Raw genomic sequence first — 22,456 nt, 5'->3', positions numbered from 1 at the left:
CCGGTCGGGTGTCAGTGACTGGGACTCAGATCGAAGCGTGCGTAGATCAGACAAGATGAGAGTGGGTTACAGTGGAGTGGGGTGGGTAGTGCGCAGAAGTGGAAGAAGGCGAGGAAGAAAAGGGCAGCGTCGGCGAGCAGTAGCTTGCAGGCTCGGGCCGCAAGACGCTGAGAGCGGCAGCGTCCATGGGTAACTGGGTGCTTACCAAGATCTTCGAGGCGCAGGGGCAGCAGGAAAGGACGCGAATGCGCCGAGAGCAAACGCGGAGAAAGGTGACGATGCAGGACTTGCAACGCGGAGCTGCCAAAAAGCTCGCGGCAGATTGGCAGTCGGGCGATCGACAGAGCGAGCAAGCAAGAGTGGAGGAAGGAAGAAGACAGGTGTTGGAGGAAGTCGCGTCGGAGGCAGAAGGGAAGCTGCCCTTATGGACCCTGGAAAGACCCTGAGCCTCAGCGCGCCGCCGCCTTCACGGGCGGGCGCAACTTTAACGCCCAGCCGCCGCACGTCACCTGCACCACCCTACAGCCTGAATGATAAGTGCCTGAGGCTGGCGTACTTTCAAAAGCTAATGCGAACCGCGTTCAAGCAAAGAAGGACGTGCTCGCGATGTTCCACCGCTCGTCGAAGAAGCCCATGGCCACGGCTCCCTCGGCGCCCTTCCAGCTGCTGCTTCTGTCCAGCACCACGAAATCTGGCTGGCTGACACCCGTCAGCGTCGGCACCAGCCGCGCTGCTATCGCCGCAGTTTGGGCCGTTCCTCCCCACACAACAAGCTCCAGGCTCTCTGGGCCCGTGGTTCCTGGTCGCAGGTAGATCGCCGCCACATCCTCTTCCTCGCCGAAGAGAAATTCTTCGCCTGATGGCGCCCGCACCAAGAGCGTGCCCGAATCTGTGACCTGAATAGGAAAATCGCCGTCTTGGCTGGCTGGGAGCCTTGTGCCTACGGCGACTGTGATTAAGTTACCCGCACCTGCTGAGCCACCGATGGCAGCGTCCGCTGAGAAGTACGTGTACAGGTTGCGGGAAATCTGTAGCGCTAGCTCTTCCGTACCTGCGCCGTGGCTTGCAATCTTGAACGTCCCGTTCGAGCGCAAAATTGCATCGATCGCTCCAAGTTGCTTGCCATGTCGGGCACCCTGCAGATCAACGTCGTCGCGCTGCGCACGTCAGCTCTGCATCACCGTGTCACAACCTTGAACTCACCTTCCATATGTTGTTTGTCCATGTCAGTGTTGAAACACGGTCGATAGCAACTGTTGTTGCGATCGAGGCCATGTTCTGCCTGCGGATTATGACGGTCACAGACTGGCACTCATGTGGGCTGATGCTAAAGCTGAGGATGTTTTTCGTTTGTATGCTGTAGATGCAAGTCTCTGTATCTCGGGGATCAATCGAGACTTCCATTCTACCGTAGCGGCCGGGCGTCTCGAGCTGCGTGATAGTGATTCCCCCTTTGGAACCCATATCACCTGGCGTGCCAACGACAATGGTGAATCGCTTCAGTGATTTGGTAACAGCCAGACCATTCGGAATGTGCGCGTTGTAGAAATTGCGCAACGGTTCTGTGGTCATGATACCATCGAAGAAATGCTCAGATCCGGGTATCTCGTAGTAATTTGCATTGCCACCGCGTTGCGACAGCAGGAAATTCATGAGCCGAGAATGGAACGTCGGTACATTGGTATCGGCTCCACCATGTGACTGCAGGATGGGAATTGATTCACAGTTCTCGACGAGGAGCTCATGTCGATATGTGTTCAACGCTGAACGGAGCACCGACTGTCGGCCAGGATCAATTGTTGGCGACCAGAATTCGTACGGCACATAACGCTCGATGGAAAGGTATCCAGATATTGGAACTGCCCCAATGATCCTATCCGGCCTATGGGTCAACGCGTACCAGGTGCCTTGGCCGCCGTTCGAATGTCCACTGACAAGCCAACGGTCTGTGTCGACAGTTGTCCCGTTCCAGGCATTGTGTTCAATCCATCTCGGGATAGCGGCAACAGCTGCCTCGACGTCCGGAAACCCCCATGCATGCCAGTCATCTGCACTCCAGGGTGTCACCCCTGTCGGAAAGAGCACCCATGCACACAGGTCTGGAAGAGGGTCAAAAGCGCGAGAGACGCCATCTGCATCTGCCTCAAGCCCCGCTCCATGAAACCCGAGCAGAATAGGAGCGGATCTATGTGAGCCGCAGGTGGCGTTTTCGGCAGGCGGACGTAACATCGCGTACGAGACGATTCCACCTGGGTGTTTGAAGGTAAATTTGTGAGGTTCGAACATAGATTTATGGACGACCGGATGCACACCCAAAGTACTCAGGGCCGATTTGGCGCCGTCATAGGTGTAAAGGACCTCCAATCGCAGCTCGGACACCTCCGGATCCTTCAGGGAAAGCCCGAATGAGACTGGCCTTGTTTGGCCAGGCAAAACCTCGAGATTGGAGAAGTTACCCGAAACCGTTTCCCAGTCGCTCTATGGCCAGCGTTAGCGATCTAAGGAGATATCCAAGCTAAAGAAGCGAAAGGGAAACGCGAATCGTACACTGTCTTGGGGCCTAACACCCAGAATACGAACGGTGTTCAGCCCAGTGTTGCGCACAGCAACTGAACCATATTCGCTAGAGAACCTCCCATCTACGATATCTGGGATCTTCATCTGCTCCTGTGTCACTTCTAATGGGCCTTTGCACGTTCGGAGAGCGAGATCGGTGGTAATTTGGGGATCGCCTTCGGTAATGCCGCCAAAAGATCGGACGTCTCGCCACATTCTCAAATCAAGCCGATGAGTTCCCGGACTCAGGTGTAGCACGGGAGGCGCTTTTCGGTAAGAATAGAAGTCTCCGCCAAAGTAGAGCTTCCCGTCAACCCAGAACTCAAGGATCCAGTCGGTGTACAGCACTACGGTCTGGGTTGCATCACCATTCACAACAATCTCCCCACGGGACCATGACTGGTATTGCAAAGCAGACCAACCATAGACAGCTTGCAGAAATTGCCAGTCCACGTCGGAGAAAGCCAGTGCCAAGGATGCGTTTGCTCCAGCCTCGTTACTTTCTACATTGGTGGCGTTGATGACGGACCATCGGGCAGCCGCATCAGCAGGTAGGGAGCTCTTGAAAGTGGCTGATTCGTTGAACTCTAACGAGCGAAAGCCGCCAAGGTACTCGAGTGGGTCGGCGCCCCACGGGCCCTCTGCAGAACATTAACATTCGAACAGTTACAGGATAGAGGGTTGAGTGGTAGCTAACCTCGCGTTCCAATCTGGAACGGGCCGAGCACCTGCCAGAATGCTGAGAATTCGACAGGAGCAGTGTCCAAAGAGATGGATTTACCAAAGACATTCTGCATCGGTACCAGGAAGGAATCCATCAGACGCGTGGCACGGGCGGCGCACGTGAAAGAGAAAGCGGCATATGGCACTGCGAGCAGGAAGCGTGCCATGCTGACGAAAAAGCACGCATGGGCGACTGTTGGGACAGGCGGTGATGGTTGCGGCTGGTGTTGAAGTGAGGTGGAGTTGCAGGGAGTTGCCTGTCTGGGCCTAGCGGGGGTGGGATGACACTAGCTTGCATAAAGATCCCTGGGTGAAGCCGCGCGTTGCATAACTGCTGTCAGTGCACATTCAACTTCCAGACTTGCCCGAGCAGCGCGCAACACCGCCCGGACTTCGCCATCTGCAGAGCCTCACGCCCCGTCTGGAACCCAACAGTGCGCCCGCCCCGCTCCCTGCCCGCACCTGGACCCTCGTGTCTATTCTAAGTGCGTCACCCTCGCTGTCACCCGCCGGACACGAGACTCCCGAACGAGTTACGTTGCCATCGCCTCTCCCGCCCGCAGGCACATTGCGCCGTTGTCCGCTCGCTCGCCCGCCCACATCACCGCCCCGCCCGCTATCTGACCACTCCCATGGCTTGAGCGACACCTGCGATACCGACATCGATCCGGCCTTATGGCAAGCAACTCCCACTCACACAGCGAGGGGCATTCCTCAGCTTCTGCGTCCCCAAGCACCTTCAAGTTCCCGGCTTTCCAGCCCGACGTGCTGCCCCCACACCAAGAGGAAACCACTCTCGATATTGGCATCCCGGTGCGCTCGCCGAGCCCGCTGAAGAACGGCGAACACGGCTTCCCGCCGGGCGACCGCTGGTATCCGCGAAAGGACAAGGGCTCTCGCTGGGTCAACGGAAATGCTGGCGCAGGCACAGGCACGGGCACGAGACACGGGCGCCAGAAGAGCCTGAGCGAGGCTATCAGGACTATCAAAGGTCGCCGAGGAAGCGTCAGTGCCAATGCGCATGAGATTGCTGAGGCGCTGAGGGCTCCTATATCGGCCAAGCTCATAGTACGTTCCTCGCGGATTCCGCATCCCACTTGCACTTGTGCTAACCGCCCTAGGTTCTCTGCGGTATATGGTACTCAACTTCCATCATGTCAAACACGTCCTCGAAAGCTATCCTTACCGCCTTTCCCAAGCCTGTCACCCTGACGCTCATACAATTCGCCTTCGTGTCTTCGTGGTGTCTTATTTTGGCTTGGCTAGCCACAATATTCCCACGTTTGAAGGTCCTGATTCCAGCTCTAAAATATGGCATTCGCCCCCCAAGTAGGGAACTTATTATGACCACCCTTCCTTTGACCTTGTTCCAGATTGGCGGCCATATTCTAAGTTCCGACGCCATGTCTCGAATCCCGGTCTCGCTGGTTCACACCATCAAGGGTCTTTCGCCTCTGTTCACCGTCTTGGCCTACCGCTTCTACTTCAACATCCGCTATGCGCCTACCACCTACTTGTCATTGATACCATTGACCTTTGGCGTCATCATGGCCTGCTCCGCCAACTTTTCCGGGAAGGGGAATTTTATCGGATTGATCAGCGCGTTCGGGAGCGCGCTGCTCTTTGTTACGCAAAACATCGTGTCGAAGAAGCTCTTCAACGAAGCCGAGCAAGCCGAGCAAGACAACCAACCAATGAAACGTAGGAAGCCCGATAAGCTGAACTTGCTTTGTTATTCAGCTGGCTTGGCTTTCATCTTCACAGCACCAATTTGGTTTTTCTCTGAAGGCATTGGTATCTTGGGAGATTTCTTATACGATGCGTCAATCGACCTCAACGTCAAGCCAGGCTCTTTGGATCATGGCCCCCTGGTCCTGGAGTACATTTTCAACGGAACTTTCCACTTCGGCCAAAACCTGGTCGCGTTCGTCCTTCTTTCCATGGTCTCGCCCGTTACGTATTCGGTCGCTAGCTTGATCAAGCGCGTTTTTGTTATTGTCTTCGCCATCATCTGGTTCGGCAAGCCCGTCACACACGTGCAGGCGGTTGGTTTTGCCTTGACTTTCCTAGGCTTGTATCTCTACGATCGCACGCGCGACAACAAGGCCGACCACAAGGCCAAGATGCTACATGCCAAGCAAGAGTCGCTGCTTCCGGTTTCTCTCGAAAAGATGAATGACAAAAGCTCCAACGGCTCGCCCATGGCGCAGAGCTCCTACGCCAATGGTTTTGTGAATGGATTTACCAAGGATGATAAGAAGAATGATGACGTAGGACCGGGTAGACCCAGAAGGGAGAGTGGGGTGGGGTGGCTGCCGCCAGGCACCAGGCAGGAGGAAACCTGGCGGCCTGGAGATGCTTCGCATGTGCACGGGGTGCGCGTTTCCTAGATCATCTAGATGTGTCCACGAATGTGAGGGCGTTGGAGTCGGAAATCCTTGTAAAGTCGTGTATGTTCGCCTACAACAAAGCGGTATGAATTCTATGTTAGACAGCTTGGGACATGTGGGACGTACATACTGCATGTCCACCAATAATATCACCTACATTGACTCTCGATCACATTCGTTGGCAAATGCGTTGCGGTTTGCCATCTGCAGAGTCCATAATCATACCAGTCGGGCAAGTACCAATGGCAAGCACGTGCTCGGTGGAAACTGCTTCGATAATCGTTTGTTTTATGCCAAACTTGGCAATCCCATTTTGGGCATTAAGAACAGAAGACGACTTCCATGTTTCACACAGCATCCCCCACGTCTCTCTTGGGATACACAGCCCTTTCCGCACCCGAAGCGTTTTCTTTGTTCCTCGCACCGCCTCCCGCGCCATCCTTCCTTGATCGCTTTGCAACAGCGCCGTTTCTTCCGTAAAAGTTGAACGGATCGAGCGCGACCTTCCACCCGCTCCGTTTGTTCCGCTCCCGCTCCGTCTCAAGCGTCGCGATCTCCTCAGGCGTCATCTCCCAGAACTTGGTCCGCTTGTCGTTGCCGCGGAACAGCCCGACCAAATCGAAGGGGTCGAAGACGGTGAGCACCCAGTTGCGATTGTCGCCCCAGCCCAGCCCGTGCAGTTCCGTCACGCCGTCCTGGGCGAGATAGAGTTTATTAGAGCGTGGTAGGCGGGCGCCAGGGTGCCAGATGTTGAGGATAAGGGTGGTTAGGAACATAAGGGCGGCTTCGAAGATGTAGAAGAAATACTCGTGCGTGAAGAGGGTGCCGGTGTAGCCTTCGAAGTACTCGACGATGCGGTAGATGCAGCGGATTGAGACGGTCGCGGAGGTGGTGTAGAGGACAACTAGCACGGTACGCAGGTTGGGGGTCAGGACGCCGGCGCGGCGCGCGCGGACGTGGAATTGAATTGCGAGGCCCACAAGGGCGAAGAAGATGAGGGCTTGCGTGATGAGTGAGACTTTGACCATGATGTCGCCGGCATTGCGCTCCGAATGGGTGAGGGAGGTGTTGGAGACGCGGACTGCACCATTGCTGACGAGGATTTCGATGAGGACGTCGAGGCCGAGGAAGGTGGTCAGGACGCGGCCGGGGTGCATTGGGGACAGGTAAGGGACATAGAATAGGAGGCGGGAGAAGACAAGGTAGTTGCTCGCAGCATATACGGGCGGGCCTGTCATCACCAGCACGGTCGAAGCGATGACGAAGTCTAGGCTGTCGATGTGGTAGGCGCCGGCCAGGCGTGTCGCGAAGCCGGCGCTCATGATAAGGGCAGCCCAGGGGAGGAAGAGGGTGACGCGCCACGACTTGTATCGGAAGCATTGATAGAGGTGTACGACCCCGGAGAGGAAGAACAGAATTATGAAGACGATGGGTGCCGCCTTGTTAGGGGCATAATACCACATGCTCCCGTCGACATATCCGCTCATGATGGAGATGGGTCGTGCAGTAAGTGATGACGAGAGCGAGAATGGCGGGAAGAAGGGCTGTAGCCATGGAAATGGCTTGACTAGATTTCTAGAGACGAACTCGAACGGCAGACAACATGGGCTGGCAATGCGACTCTATATAGACATGGAGCGGAACGGCAAGGCTGACTTCTTTGTCCCATTCGCATCCATACGTGGAATGGACTGGATACGCGTACACGCAGCTGGCAAATTGGAAGCAAGAGGGTGCAGTGAGCAGAGGGCGTGCGCATGGCAGCGCTGCGACATGGCGGGAAGCTGAAAGCGGAAAGGGTATACGGAAGCGATGGCGGTGGTGTAGGATTGGGGCGGCCGAGCAACGGCGCGAGGCGAAGCAGCAGCAGGATGCGCGCATGGCAGCCAGACCAACCACGGTGAAAGCGTGAGTCAGGAGGCAGGGCGCAGGAGGCAAGCGGCAGGCGACAGGCGGCAGCAAGGCGTTGCGCGCAAGGAGGGCGAGCGGCGAGCGGCGAGCGGGACGTCGTTGCGCGTGGGGAAGGCGTCGTCGTAGTTGCGTTGCGGCAGTTGCGCAGAGGAGTGTGGGGCAGCGACCAAGGCCGGTGATCCACATGTTCCCTTCGCGGCCTGGCCCAGCCTGCCCCGGGCGCACCCCTTCACCGGCTGCCGCAGTCGCAACTCCAACCCCAGCTGCGTCGATTAGATTGCGCCGCTCACCAGACTGCAGCTGCCAAGGGCCGTTGGATGCACCAGGGCATGCCGACCTGTTCCGTCACGCCCTGGACATCATGGCTTCCTCCTCCAGCTCCAAGGTCACGGGTATGTCGCCAGCTTGCAGTAGCCATGCCCGACCCAGCCTAACCCCTCCGTGTAGTCGAGTACCACGACCCAAGTGGCCTGTTCAACATCTTGGAGCCGCATCTGAGGGCCCGTCTGCCCTTGCGCAACCTGCACTGGAAATCCCCTGCCCGCCCGCTGCGCTCCATTGACTCGCTGCACGTGGACTTTGTGCCCGGCCGCGATCCCACCGATGACTTTCTGAAGTCGCTGCCGCCGCCTTCTAGCGATGGCCGCAGGAGCCGTGCTGCCTCTGCCTCTTCCCTGCGCCCGGGCTCCTCTGATGGCCGGCCGGGGCGGCGTCGCCACCAAATCCCCGGCCTGAGCCAGACGCCCTATCTCAAACTCTTCATTCTGCGCTGCGATGACAACGACACCTACAAGGTGTCGTCGCGCAAGCTGCTGCGCGAGTGGATCAAAGAGAACACGCCGGCCTCGGAAAGCGGCACCAAGAGCACCCAGGAAAACCACGACGCTTTCGAATGGCTGGTTCTGCACGTCGTGCTGCCCGATACGCCTGCTGCTGGCCAGCCTCGCCTCAGCGGGTCCGCCAGCGCCTCCACTGGCGCCATCGAAAAGTCCAGCAGCGCTTCGCGATGGCCAGGGCGTGGATCCACTACCATTTTCGAGAAGATCCGTTCCGACTTCAACGGCACCAGCAAATCCGCCCCAGACAGAATCTCCCAGATCCGTCTGGAGATGAAAGACATTCCGCCGCACCTAATCCCTCCTGGCATTGGCCAAACCTCCAATCCCTATAACGATAGCCCCCAGGAGATTCTCAACTCCTGGAGCGACACCATTATCAAGTTCAAGACACTAATCCTGTCATCATTTGATCTTCGCGTGAGCCAATACGAGGAAGACATCAAAGAAAAGGACGCGCAACGACATCTTCCTGGTTGGAACTTCAATACTTTCTTCGTCCTCAAGGAAGGTCTTGCGAGGGGTTTCGAAAGCGTGGGTCTCGTGGAAGATGCGCTCGTGGGCTACGACGAGCTCTCCGTTGGCCTTGACACCATCGTTCGTGAGCACGCGGCTGACGGCTATGGCGGCTCCTTTCTCGAATACACTGAAGATATCAAGAAGCATTTCCTTGTTTGTAAAAAGACACCGGGGACCAATCCTTTTGGCGAGAAGCCCATCAGCTCCTCGCGAAAGGACTATCGAGGCATGATCCTCTCTAATAACATTTCGATCTTCGATTTCAGGTGTTACATATTTTCGCGCCAGATGGCGCTCCTCCTACGACTTGGGAACGCTTCGATCTCGAGGTCAGAGTTCCTCTCCAGCTCGAGGCCCAGTTCTAGACCCAATTCTCGGCCGTCGACGGCTCAGCAAGCCAAGGCATCAACGGATGACTTTTTCCTGGGGACACGTACCGGGCAGGACGAGCATGAGACTGAAGATCTAACCTCACTCGGGGAGCTTTGCCGTCGGGCAATGAGCTTTCTGAATATCGCAGCGCACATACTACGAGAGGACCTCACCCATGCGTAAGTGAAACTCGAAACTAACAGTCACAATCGGCTGACATTGGTCAGAGTGGAGAACGAAGTAGAGAAAGTCTCTACCGAGGTTATAGACAATTTCGTGTCTTCGTGGAGCTACTCTGTCGCACAGCAGATTCTGGACGACACCGCATCGTCCTATCTCCCAATCACAACGTTCGACAAAACCTCCGGTTCGATGCCAGGGAAGCAACTGGGACCTAAGCAGGACCTCAAAGTTTCTGTTCCCGAACAGAAGAGCCTAGCTCATCCGAAGAGGAGCAGTTCATTGCTTGACCGTCGTGCATCGGTCCAAGACTTGGCCTCGTCCTCTAGCCGTGGGGGCCAAGCCGTATATGAACACAGCAGGTTCAACAGCACGGGCAACCAATTGGGGAAGAAAGACCAAGCACCTGGCATAGGCACAACGGCGAAATCAGGCCAACCTGAGCTCGCCGCACATCGTGCAGAATTGTACCTCGTCCAGAGAAGAATATTAGAGCGTCTTGGGAAAAAGCTGAACTGGCTCCTTGGCTGGGCCGCCGTAGCTGCGCAGCACGAAGGGAACAAGTTCAGCGATGTTTCTCTAGATGAGAAGCCAGAGCCGGCTCCTGAAGGGGAAGAAGAGCAAAATGATGACAAAACGGGCTCTCAGGATGGGGATATTGCGGGTATCTGCGAGAGCACACTTCGAGGGGCGCTGGAGTCCAACGATGATTTCAGGAACATTTACGAGGTACTGGAACTCACAAATCATTGGATGCAATCGCTGACACACTTTTTAGCAACTGAGTGACCTTGCCGTTAAGCATTATCTCGCAGCAAGCAGGTCTAAATCCGCCGAGAGCATAATGGGAGATCTTGCTGCACTAAAATTGTAATTGTCCCCGTCACTTCAGTTGATGACGTCGCTGATCAATATACAGTGAGTCGGGGGACTTCTCCGCGGCGGCCACATATTTTAGCCGAATGGCACCATTGTACGCGCAGAATAGGTGGAACCTGGTGGAGGTCACCATGCTGAAGATGTACGCTCAGTGTCTCAAGAAGCTCAACCGGAAGGATGAGTATGTCAGGGTACTTCTGGATCTTTTGGCAAAGTCAGCAGCCAACAGAAAACCTTCCGTCTCTCTTAAGATGCGCCGGGGATCGGTTCACACCCCATGGCTCGACGACGATCGACTAGACACGACAGGCATCCTCGATGAACTGGTGGTTTTTTCAGGCGAATTGCCGTACGACGTCACCGCGCCCATGAACCGCTACTTTTCCGATGTCGTCGTAAACCCCTACATCCAGCATTATCCGGACCACGATGGCTTTCAAATGATGCTCACTTTCCGCCACCTTCTCGAAGATGACATGGAGCTGGACAAGGCGAAGATTCGTCTTGTTAGCATGGATCCCGGAGAGAATCGAGACATTTGGTTAGAGACACAGGAAAAGCTTGACGTAAAGCAAGGGCAGGTCATTGCCTGGGTTCATACAAATGTGAGTTCTGGGTCGGGACCGCTTTTACGAGTGGCTTTTAACGGAACTAGGTGGTCACTCTCGGCTACTACGCTGTTGACAGAGTCGTTTTGGAAGCGAAGAAGATTCACTTCACGCTCGAGACAACCAAGAAGGAAGAAACGCTACAGTCATTGGGCATCTCCATCCCAGGTGCATCCTTGTCGAGCTCGAAGGTGCCCAAGAAGTACCGCGTTCTCACTTACCCCCGCGCTGAAGCATTTGACGCCAAGTTAACAGTGGCACGTTCCGTCCACATCGACAAAATCAAGTCATTAGAGCTGGACTGCCGCACATCTGCAAGCAACATCACCAAAGCCGAGGTCCATATGAGAGCCGCATCAGCTGGGCTGAGGCTACGCACGGCCAATGCAAAGGTGTTTGATGGAGACGGCAAAATCACAGATCGACCGGGCCCAGGCGTCTTTGGGCTATCAGAGATGGCACCACAGACCGCCACAAGGATCAGTATCCCGTACGAACTGGAGGTAAACCTATCCGAACTCCACATCAAGCTTGAAATTATCTATCACACTGAGCAAGGGGAGCACGAATTCCGCGACAACTGCACTATCAATATCGAGCTGCCGCTCGATGTCAACGTCCATGACCAATTCATGGAGCGCATGCTCCTGTCCACATTTAAAGTCACCACGTCCAATCATGTACCTTTGGACGTGTTGAACATTCAACTTAAGGGCACCCCTGCGTTCGACGTCGATCCGGCCAAGCTCTACGGATCCCGGAACCCGGTACGGCCGGGCAATCCGCCTGCATTTGTCTATCGCATATTCAGGAAAGAAGGCACCAGCTTGGCGAATGCCACGGATTCCAATCTTTCTCTTAGCATCAACTACCGCTGTCTGGATGATCACGTCTACGAGAAGCTGGAAGAAAAGTTCTCCAGGTCGCTTCGGGAAAGCAAGTTTGCCTACTTGAGCAGGCTACTATTCCCTCGCCTGTGGGAGAACCTGAAGGTAAGCCTGACAGCCGAGGATTGGCACCGGGCCTCGTTCGACGACGAGCTCCGCTGCGGTTCGTTCGAAGACGCCGGCTGGCCGGCCACAATCGGCAGCCTTCCGACCAGCATACGCGAGGAGCTTCAGGACTGGCTGGAGGAGTGGCACAAGAGCAACCCAGCCATCGACGTCACGCCGCCGAAGGACCGTACCGAGGCCATCATCGCGCCCATCACGCGCCGCATCACCATCACCGTCGCCGTCCCGCGCGTGCAGATCCTCAACATCGCCCACCTCGACCTCGCCACGCCTGTGCCGTCGCCGGCCTTCACCCCGCCCATCGCGCCGCTGGGCGTCCCGCTCACGGCTTCGCTCCGCATCAAACACACGCGCAAGTGGGACGAGGCGTCCGCCCTTGCCAAGGCGGCCAACCTCGCCGCGCCCGACGACCCGGTGTGCTTCGTCTACGAGATCGACGCCGACCCGAACGTTTGGCTGCTGGGCGGCGCACGCCGGGTGCAGTTCGAGGCCCGCGAGGGCGAAGTCAAGAAGTTCCCGCTCACGCTCGTGCCGCTGCGCGAGGGCTACCCAAGATGGCTACCGAGCGTGTCCGTCAGGGCTGTCCCGCGGGAGGACAAGCCGGCCCTGAGCAGTGGTGTCATGTCGAGAGAGGCTAGCAGGGATAGGGCCGGAGGGGATCAGTCCTTGATCACCAGCGAGATGGATCTCATCAGCCAACACGCGTGTGTCCAGGTCGTCCCGGATTGGAAGAGCGTGACGGTGGGCGTGGGGGTGTTTAGCGGCGAGAGTGGTGGTGGTGGTGGGGAAAAGGCGGCTTCGGAGGCGGTCTTGTTGGAGGCTGGGGGCAGAGAGGATTATTATGGAACCGTGGACGGGTGGGGCGAAGAGGGTCGGGGTGTCACGGCTGGGATGGGGTTGCCGATGGAGTTTGCGGAGGAGGAGCAACTGGGTGGTGGAGCAGGGAACGACGGAAACGAGGCTGAGGCGGGAGCGGAGCCGGAGCCGGAGCCGGAGCCGGAAGCGAAAGCGAAAGCGGATGCTGGGGATGGAGGCGAGGTAGTAGACGGTCAGGAGTGATTTGGGTGATGAATGATCATGAGACAATTCTGGATGATGGATTTGGATTATTTGCCTGTTGAGGTAGGTTTGAGGGTAAACGAATTCGTGGAATACAATTAGCGAGATGGCCACCTTAATCGATTGCTTGTAATGTTCATCCTAAATATCCATTCGGGGGTTGTTCGTACTCTGGCATGAATGCATGCTTGAAATCTGAGATATGGTGTGGAACCAGAAGGCGAACAATGATGATTTTCAGATAAACGCATCAACTTCCCACACATGTAGAGTATGATAGCGTCTTGCGCGGGAGATGGAAGGCCTAAATACGCGGAACCAACTGTGAGCGTGTGTCTTTTCGTTCCGACCTTTCCAATGGCATTAGAAACTGAAGTTCATGTGCACTTGGCTGTAGCGAGTACTATGCCACCACCCAGCTATCCTATCCCAAGCTGAGATGAATAGCGCTCTACGGGGTTTTGCGTGCCCTACAGTTGGCATATCCAGGAAGTTCAGTTCCAGATCATCCTGCTATCTCTCGATCGCCCTCACACCATCTCAATTTTTTTTTTTTTTTTTTTGGATACACTTAAAAAATGGTTGTTTGAACTGACTACTCGATATCTTGCGTAGCACGATCCAATTACCTTGGTATTACTTAGCTTAGTGGATCATTTGGCTATTTCGATCGACGATAATATCGCAGCCGTATTGGGTAAAGGACCACTAGAGTAATAGCGTCCATTCATTCCCACCGGCGCCAAGTCCGTAGCAAGACATCATTCCCCAGCAAATGGACCACGTGGTTGCAGAAAAGCAACCAACACCCGTTTATTCAGCCGGCCCGGCCCCCTCATCACCACCTCCTTGCTTTTGTTTTGAGCACCGGGTCCTGGGGAAAAAGAAAACATAGACATGTCTGGAGAGCGCTGACCGGCTGAACAATAGTTGGGGGCGGCAGAAGCAGGGGGCCAAGTTTAGCGCGTGACGCTTCAAAGTAGTGCCGTCCTCCCGCCACGACCATCGTACAGAATGCAGCAAGAACGCCGAAACTAGTAATCGCTGTCTTACCGTGTTGCACGCAGGTCCCCGTCCCTCTTCCTTGGCCCCTTTTCCATCGGCCGTAGTCCGTTTGGAAATTGGATAGGCGCAAGATATCAGCTGGGGTCTTTTTAGCACAGCGTCGCTGGGACCGAGGTTCAGGCTAGTGTGTGCGCCGTTGGCCAGGAGAATAATAATGGAATTGGAGGCGGTCGTGCTATTAGGAGACGCGTTGTAGATGCGGCTGTGCGCAGGCACTTGTTCGAGCTAGGCCAAGCTGGCGTGGTTAAGTATCCGTCCGCGCATACGAGAACGAAGGTCTGCAAGCCTGAAACGAAAGGCTGCGCAAGTACAGCCCTGGAGGTGCTCACGCTACATTGGCACGTCAAGTGCATTGGAACCTTAAACGTAGGCGTCGGCTCCGATTGCGCGTAACTGCTTGATGCCGAGGCAAAGTACGATTCCACTGGCAATCTAGAACTCCTACCCTGGCGCCGGGACATGTACGAAGGAGCGCCCGGCAATTAGGCTACGAGGCAACACGCGGTCGGATCTGGGATTGGTACTTGGGGCAACGCAGGGCCAATGGAATGCTCGGCGGTACGCTGGATCTACAAGGCCCTGGGACTCGAACAATTGCCGTCTCATGACTTCCAACGCCACGTTCGTTGGACGGTTTCGAGACATTCCATATGTATGTACTTTCGAGTGCCGAATCAGCAGCAAGGCCGACACCAAAGCAAGTGTTTATGCTTGCTTTAGCGCATGCCAAACTCTAAGGATCCAGCGCAAGTGTCAGGTAACGGCTGCAGCAGGTTAATCAACTCGATGCTTTGCGGCGCACTTGCATGTAACCCGAGTCGTCAGGTGGTATTCTGGCGTGTTCGAGGCGCTGGCGCCGGCGTCGCTCGAGGCTCCTCCCGTATGACGTCCAAAGCGCGGTGACGTGTGGCTTGCGAGTTGAGAGGTTCCAGGGCAATAAGCCTTCGGCACCGGCGACTGGACCGAGTCGATAGCGTCTGCCACTGGACGGACACTAGCAAGGGAAAACGTCGATGGAGTCGTGCTCGCAGCGGCACCGAGGGGCCAAAGATTGTAGTCGGTGGTGTGTAGAGCGGCCGGGGCGACGGTCAGCCAGTCTTGCACGTGTTGGAGTGACGAGGGGCAGGCCTGCTAGGCTGGAGGACGGCGGCACTTTTATTTAACGTGGCCCGACAAGGAAGGTGGCGACGGCGCGGATGGCTCGCTCAGGGATGCATGCGTGCTCGAGCCCGCGCATGGGCGGCGATGGTGCAACTGGCTTTCTTGGGGGAGCATTGGAGCAGAAAAGGTCCGATGAGCAGTCGCCAGCTCCCAGGCTGCGGGGAGTTGCAAGCCAGGGCGCTGGTTCGGCGCAGGCACAGCGCGGCGCAGAGGGCCATGCTTTGCATGTGTCAAGATGGGCGGGAGTGGTTCGCATGCGGGCGGTTGCGGGCACGCCGAGCGGCTGGCTGGCCTCCGGCTGAGGCTCGCGGTGGGCAACGTGGGCGCCACTGTCTGCTTGGTGGTTCGCTGCCGTCATCGCTCGAGAGCGCCGTCACCCCGTGTCTCTTCACCCGCTTCAGACAGCAGCCGTGCAACGGCACAGCTGCAAAGGGTGATCTGATCGCCGCGGGCCACAAAGCCACCTGCCTGCTGCGCGCGCACCAAATCAGAGACGGGCAGCGCGCGCGAGGGTGTGCGGCCTCGCCGGCCGATTGGTTGCGCCCTGGTCGCCCTTGTGCGCGGGCCCCCCAATCACTGGGCTGGGACGGCGCAGCCATGGCGCAAATGGCCTGATTGCTGCCAACCACGCCCCTGCCATTCCATTTCCGGCGCCTGCACCACACAAAGCCCGACAGGGACCCAAGCACCGTTGAGGGCCAAAGGCAACGTGTGGCAGGCCAGTCTTCAGCGCGCCCGTCCGGCCTGCACCGCTGGGGGCAGTTGCGCGCACGGCGCGGGCGCCATGGTGTGACTGATCGGGCGCATCGGCGATGTGCAGTGCGGAAGCGCAGGCGGAGCAGCAGCGCGGTGCGGCCCAGATTTGGGCGTGCAGAGTCGGGTATTATGCTGCGCCGGCACCAGGAGGCGCGCCCGCATTCCTCGTCCTTGGGTCGGGCAGGGTCGAGTCGAAGCGCCCCAGCCCGGCTGTTGTCGACAATTAACGTGCGCGCCGCAGGAAGCGAGAGTGCGAGGGGATCCCTCGCAAGACGAGCGGTGCGTGCGCCATGGACAGCGCAGACTCAATCTCGCCAGCCCAAACGCACCCGCGTCCCGCTGTGCCATCTCCGCACCGTCCCGTCTGCGCTGGGCGGAATCCCGGGCCCGGGCGCACAGGCCGGAGGGCGGCTGATGGGCTCAGCTCAAAGCAGGGATGTCGAGACGCGGCGCTGTCTGGTGTCTCTCCTCTCGGCTCGAGACGCCTGGGCGATAGGCTCGCTCCAGCGCCCACAAACGCACAGCAGGCGCAGCGCGGGCGCAGGGCGAGAGGGTGCCGCCAGATTCAGTCGCCGGGCCGGAGAGGGCGCGCGTGTGTCGCTGTGGCGAAGCGGCCGGCCCCGGGCCCCAGGCCCGGCAGTGTGGGATGAGAGGAACTGGCGAGTCAAGCGGCGGGAGCGACGGGGAAAGCGGCTCCCAAAGCGAGCGCTCCAAAGAAAAGTCCGAGCGCCAGTCCCCAGCCAGCCGGTTCCTCCATCCCCCGACTCGCTCCCGCCTGTCTTCTCACCCACCACCACCACCTCTCCTCTCTGGCCCTTCAGAGAGCGACGCACCCGCAACCCTTCCGTCGACACCACAGCGACGACGTCGACGCCCGCGGGCCTGCCGAACCGCTCTACCACCTCGTACGTTGCACCTCCCTGTGCCAGCGCCGCCTCGACACCGTGCGACCGCGAGCCCGCTTGCCTGCTGCTGCTCGTCTGACAAGCACGCCCAGCAGCTCTCGCCCGCGCCATTGTGCTGCTTGATCTGTCGGACGTCGCTCGCTGCCCATTCTATCCGCAACTTTGCGATTGTGAGTGCTGCCGCCAACCTCCCTGAGCACTCACGCGTCCACGCCGCACGCTGCGCTCGCTCGTTCGCTCGGGCCTTGTCCTTTCGGCTCCTCGCACGTAACGCCAACCCGCGTTTGCCAGTCACCCAAGCTTCCCACTAACAGATCCCGATCCAGATACCAATTCAGCGGACTCGTTATTTGTTACCTCTTGGATCGTCCCTGTGTACGACTCAATTATTCCCGTAAGTGCCATTCTTGGCTCTTGTCAGGCATGCGCGTCGACCCGCCATGCAAGGGAGCTGCCGCCCACGCTCTGCTGTCATGCCACCAGTCCGCTAAACTGTCCCTCGTGTCCAGCATCTTTCCTTCCAACCGATTGATTCTCTCCACTATCGACAATCATGGCGACGAGCATCATTCCCGTGGCCAACGAGACGATAAGCTCTTCGTCGAGAATGACCAAGGAGGGCAAGAAGATCACGTATCAGATGCAAGTCATCCAGCAGCCTGAGCGTGCCAGAGCCTGTGGTTCTGGAGCCAAATGTGAGCATACGCTCCGAGCCAAGCAAGCCGGGAGCCTCGACTGACATGTAGAAGCATCTGCCGACCGCCGCCCCGTTGACCCGCCTCCGATTGTCGAGCTGCGCATCTTCGAGGGCGAGAACAGGCAAAATGACATCACATTTTCCTACAACGCGAACTTCTTCCTGTTCGCTACCCTTGAGAACGCCCGCTCTATTGCTCAAGGACGCGTTCAACCGAACCCTGCTAGTTTCCCCGTCTTGACTGGAACTCCTGTCGCTGGTATGGCTTATCTGGACCGTCCGACCCCCGCTGGTTACTTCATCTTCCCGGATTTGTCTGTTCGCCATGAGGGGAAGTATCGCCTTAGCTTTGCCCTGTACGAAGAATTGAAGGAGCACAAGGATATGGACAGCGACGACCGCGGAGAGAATGTTCAGAACGGCCGCGTTGATGCCCACGTGTCCCACAGACTGGAGGTCAAGTCTGCTCCTTTCAGCGTCTTTAGTGCGAAGAAGTTCCCTGGTCTTACAGAGAGCACTGCTCTGAGCCGCATGGTCGCTGAGCAAGGATGTCGCGTCCGCATTCGTCGCGACGTGCGGATGAGGAGGCGTGATAACAAGACTAAGGAAGACTGGGACGAGTACGAGGACAAAACGGCTTACGAGCGTAACCGGACCGCCACTCCCGATGTTTACGGCCAGAATGCTGTGCACACGCCCCAGCCCATGACCGATGGAAGCGACCGTCCGAGGTCGCAGAGCAACGCGAGCAACGCATCATATGCTCCGCCGCCTCGTCGTCCTTCCGTGCAAGAGATGGCCAATTCCTACCAGCAGGGCTATCAGAACCAGATGCCGCCTCCGCAGGCTCCCCAAAACGCATACTCTTCGCAGATGCAATACCCCGCTGCGCCAGCTCCGCAATACCAGGGCCAGTACCCTCCTGCACCTCAGCAGCCGGCCATGCATCCTCCCCAAGCTCCTTACATGCAGTCTCAGCACGCGTGGCAGCCGCAGGCCCAGCCTCAAATGCCGATGGCCCAGCCGTACGGTTATGGCTCGAACCAGCAGTACGGACACTACGAGCAGCCGGCTCCTGTCCGTCACGACAGCTTGGATTACAGCAGCGCTGGTTCGGAGTACCGTCGGCCATCTTTGGCTGGCCCGCAGCAAACCCCGAACCAAATGGCCGCCCCTTTTGGAACCTTGGACTCGGGATACAGCCGGCACCAACAGATGAACCCGCCTCCTGCGCAGCCCATGCCCAGCTCCCAAGTCCCCCATTCGAACGGATCTCAGGCTCCTGCCAGCTCGCACTCGATGAATGGATACAGTCTCGCGCCGCTCAAGACGCTTCAGCCTCCCACAGAAAAGCTTGAGCCAGTCTCCCCTTCGTACCCGATGTCTGCTGGCATGCCAATGTCTGGTCCAGTGGCCGCGCCCAATGACCCCTTGGCTGCGCGTGGCTTCTCTACTAAGCCTTATAGCAGCCACAGCGAGTCGAACGGCCAGGTGCTCGGCGGATCGGCCAAGCGCTCGTTTTCGGCCACGTTTGACACCAACCACATTGAGCAGCCGCTGCGCGGTGGAGCCCGTCCCAACGTCAACCTGGCGGGGGAAGATGGTGGCCTGGGTGCGCTCGACGCGTCGACGGACGAGGAGCTTCTTGACGAGCGGGCAATGAGCTACCGCCGCGCAGACGGCACCCACCGGAGCAGGCGCGTGCCTCTGTCGAACTGAATCTTGGCGCCTGGAGGCAGTTGGGTGTCGTGTAGACGAAGATTTTGCGTTGGTTGTTAAGATTGTGAGCGTTGTTACGCTAGGAGTTGTTGCTTTCTCTGTGATTCTTTCCAGCCGCAATGTTCGGCCTGACGACGATACCATTTTCTTTTACGTTGGATTCCCTTTCAAACCGGCGCATTCCGGAGATTACATGTTGTTGCGATTTTTCCTATTCTCCGACCGAGGGCAAACTGGCCCAGCCCCTCCTTCTAATGCAGCATTTTCCTAGCCTGTACACTTTCCGCCGCAACGCACCAGCCGGCGATGCTTTCGTTTGGGTTTTGATGGTTCCGGGAGGAGACGTACGGCACCATTTTTGGGCGGCTAGAGCGAATGCCCAGCGCTTTGCCTCTATGGGTGGATATCTGGCAAGTGGCTCTCGGTAGTTAGATAAGCACAAAATGGAAGTTTCATGTTTCGAGCAAGAGGGTCGAAATCGGCAGGTGCAGAAGCGATGGTGCGGTGGTTGGTGAACAGGCCATCGCCGTGGAAACGGGCATGATCCCGGCTGCATGAGCGGGCATGGGTAGAAACGCGCGACGACACGCCCGCGCCCGCTCTTCACGCGACGTCCCAGCCGCAGCCTCTCCCGCAGCAGCCCGCCCACGTAACGCTTCCACGACTTACGGCCTCTTCCGCTGGCTTATAGCCCATTGATATCCGTCCGCCAGCCTGCACGCGCCCGACGACGCTAGACAACCCGCCAACTCTCCAGCGTTTCAGCCTGTCACCTCCACCGCCGCCGCGCCATGGCGCAACTCAACAGCGTGCGCAGAACCTCTACCGGGCGCACCCGCGACGACTAACCAGTGTTCATAGGCCGTCCGCATGGACAACCCTCAGCTCCCCGCCGCACCTCGCCGCCGCCGTTCATCCATCGTCGACGGCCTGCAGCTTCCCTCGGCTACCATGTACAACAACGCCTCGAGCGACGAGAAGCCCGACCAAGGCTCAAGGAAGCGCCGCCACAAGTCGCATGACATAGACATCGGTCCGCGGCTCGCTGGAGAGGTGGATGATACCTCCTACTCATCCAAGCGCCGCCGTTCTGCGAACTGGCCGCTGACGGAGGAGGAGGCCTGGTCTCCTGACTCTTCGCAGCGCAGCCGCCGCACCAAGGGCTCGCACAGCCGTCGCCAGGTCTCCTCGCCTGGCCGCCTGTCCAGGTTCCAGGAGGCCAGCATGCACGACCGCGCAAGCAACCAGCCGCCCAGCGTCTTCACCCGCTTCTTTTCCAGCAGTCGCGGAATTGCGCCCATTGACCATCTCATGGAAGAGTACCATGCTGCCAATGATACCGCCCCGACGCACAGCCACACCTCTCTCCGGGCGTCTTCGCACCAGCCCAACCAGTCTGTGACAAGTACTGCCACCACCGGTACTGCAGGCTCGGCTAACACCAGGGAGTCGGGCATCTTCCGTTTTGGGCGTTCGCTTGCCTCGACTTTCAACCCGGTCAACATCTGGCAGAAGATGCAGCAGAAATGGAGCGAGGCGCGACAGGAGCTCATCGAAGAGGCACTTGACGAGCAGGCGCGTCAGCTTCGGGAACGGGCGTTGAAGGCTGATGAGGTATACGCGCATCTGAAGAAGACAGGCCAGCTGGGCAAGCAGGGCACTCATGCCATCTCGAATGGAACCCAGATCTTCACTCCGGGCTACACCGCGCCAGCAGGTGAGCACTCCAACCAAAGGGACTCAGGAGTTGCCGGCATCGAGCCGGATTTCTCCCGTCCCTACGAGCAGAAGGATGCTGCAAAACGCGCCGCTGACCTCTCTTCTCCGCCGGAGCGCAAGTCCGCTCTTCACTTTAAGACACCATCGTTCGCGAACCTGAAGAGGGCTCGGTCCGAAGCTCAGCTGACGAAGCGTGCTCCCCCTTCGTCCCCAACTGCCGACTGGAGCGACGCTCAGACACCTCGCACGCTTCGCAAGATCCATTCCAAGAAAGACATCGATAAACAGCTCAGACTTCACAAGCGAGTCAGTGACCTAGAGCTCAAGCTCAAGGATGCTCGCCGCGAGTTGTACGACTGCCTGGGAGACAGTCCTCCGGTACCCGCTTTTCCCGCCCATCTGGCTGCTTCTCTGAACAGCAACAAGCCACGAGTTCCCACACCTCTCCGCAAAAGAGCTTCTGGGCCTGCGGGAGACCTGCCTACGTTACCCTCTGAACGCCTTCTATTTCCGGACGGAGTCGATAACCGCGAAGATGTCATTGTATCTTCACCACCACCAGCTGCACAAATGGACGAGCACGCAGATTCTGCCCAAGAAACAGAGCCTCCCACACCCACTGCGACCAAGGACATCTGGATTGCAGGTGTCTCGCCAGTGAAGGCCAAGGGCAAGTTGATAAAATCGGCCAAGTCGGCTCCGCCCCAGAAGAAAAAAGGCGACAACGAAGAGGATTTGACCTTCGAACATGGCCCTGAAGCAAGTGATGATGCTGAAGGGGAGGGAGCGGCAAAGGACCTTCCCAAGAAAAGGCGCCCTGGCAGGCCGAAGAAGAGCTCTTCTGAAGCACAAAAGCAAGCAAAGCCCAGCAAAGAGAAGCGTGGGAAGCAGGCCGAGCACACGGAAACCCCAGCCCAAGACAAGCCAGTCAGCGTGGAGGTTGCTGAAAAGGCGGCCAGGCCGGTTGAGAAGCAGCCTGTTGTGCATGCTAGCATTGACAAGGCAATCGAGTCGATGAACCAGGAGGATGTGACAACCGCAAAAGTTTTGCTTAGAGACAGCTCCCCAAACAGGCCGTCCGCGCTTGCTACGCCCTCTCATCCAGTCACGCGTCGCAGTACTCGGTCCGTTTCTCCTGGTCAGCGACGCAGGGGTGAGCAACTAGGAAGCAGCAGCGCTGTGAGTGCTGCACCCAATGGCAGGACCATTCCGCCAATGCCTTCAGTCCCGGAGAACCTAAAGCTGCAGGCTTCCAAGCCTCATGTTACTGTTCAACAGAGGAACGCGTCTTTCGAGTGGCCGGATGACGTGTTCTAAAGAGCGGCCGGTGGACTATCGATGGCCATCGTCAGAAGGTGCCTGGTGCACTACTTTGCTAGTTGTCTTTT

The 22,456-nt window shown here is 57.8% G+C and overlaps 6 protein-coding genes across 6 annotated transcripts; 4 read left to right on the top strand and 2 right to left on the bottom strand.

Annotated features, from left to right (window-relative positions):
* Nucleotides 1–581: 581 nt before the first annotated feature.
* SLS55_004101 (uncharacterized protein) lies at nucleotides 582–3,374 on the bottom strand (the record flags this gene model as incomplete). The annotated part of the gene is made up of 5 exons (XM_066775562.1): nucleotides 582–1,157; nucleotides 1,204–1,562; nucleotides 1,901–1,946; nucleotides 2,548–3,197; nucleotides 3,254–3,374. 5 exons carry the CDS (start codon nucleotides 3,372–3,374, stop codon nucleotides 582–584), a joined length of 1,752 nt encoding a protein of 583 aa, XP_066633443.1.
* Nucleotides 3,375–3,954: 580 nt separating this feature from the next.
* On the top strand, nucleotides 3,955–5,669 carry SLS55_004100 (uncharacterized protein; the record flags this gene model as incomplete). Its single annotated transcript, XM_066775561.1, has 2 exons — nucleotides 3,955–4,347; nucleotides 4,401–5,669. 2 exons carry the CDS (start codon nucleotides 3,955–3,957, stop codon nucleotides 5,667–5,669), a joined length of 1,662 nt encoding a protein of 553 aa, XP_066633442.1.
* Nucleotides 5,670–6,016: 347 nt separating this feature from the next.
* SLS55_004099 (uncharacterized protein) lies at nucleotides 6,017–7,156 on the bottom strand (the record flags this gene model as incomplete). The annotated part of the gene is made up of 1 exon (XM_066775560.1): nucleotides 6,017–7,156. One exon carries the CDS (start codon nucleotides 7,154–7,156, stop codon nucleotides 6,017–6,019), a length of 1,140 nt encoding a protein of 379 aa, XP_066633441.1.
* A 785-nt stretch (nucleotides 7,157–7,941) lies between these two features.
* Nucleotides 7,942–13,046, top strand: SLS55_004098 (uncharacterized protein; the record flags this gene model as incomplete). The annotated part of the gene is made up of 6 exons (XM_066775559.1): nucleotides 7,942–7,972; nucleotides 8,028–9,486; nucleotides 9,535–10,216; nucleotides 10,266–10,357; nucleotides 10,407–10,971; nucleotides 11,022–13,046. 6 exons carry the CDS (start codon nucleotides 7,942–7,944, stop codon nucleotides 13,044–13,046), a joined length of 4,854 nt encoding a protein of 1,617 aa, XP_066633440.1.
* Nucleotides 13,047–17,486: 4,440 nt separating this feature from the next.
* SLS55_004097 (uncharacterized protein) lies at nucleotides 17,487–19,349 on the top strand (the record flags this gene model as incomplete). Its single annotated transcript, XM_066775558.1, has 2 exons — nucleotides 17,487–17,628; nucleotides 17,683–19,349. 2 exons carry the CDS (start codon nucleotides 17,487–17,489, stop codon nucleotides 19,347–19,349), a joined length of 1,809 nt encoding a protein of 602 aa, XP_066633439.1.
* A 791-nt stretch (nucleotides 19,350–20,140) lies between these two features.
* On the top strand, nucleotides 20,141–22,385 carry SLS55_004096 (uncharacterized protein; the record flags this gene model as incomplete). Its single annotated transcript, XM_066775557.1, has 2 exons — nucleotides 20,141–20,158; nucleotides 20,211–22,385. 2 exons carry the CDS (start codon nucleotides 20,141–20,143, stop codon nucleotides 22,383–22,385), a joined length of 2,193 nt encoding a protein of 730 aa, XP_066633438.1.
* Nucleotides 22,386–22,456: the final 71 nt, after the last annotated feature.

The sequence above is a fragment of the Diplodia seriata genome (genome assembly GCF_021436955.1).
Source record: "Diplodia seriata strain FDS-637 chromosome Unknown scaffold_4, whole genome shotgun sequence".
NCBI lineage: Eukaryota > Fungi > Ascomycota > Dothideomycetes > Botryosphaeriales > Botryosphaeriaceae > Diplodia > Diplodia seriata.
This window is presented reverse-complemented; position numbering and strand designations above follow the sequence as displayed.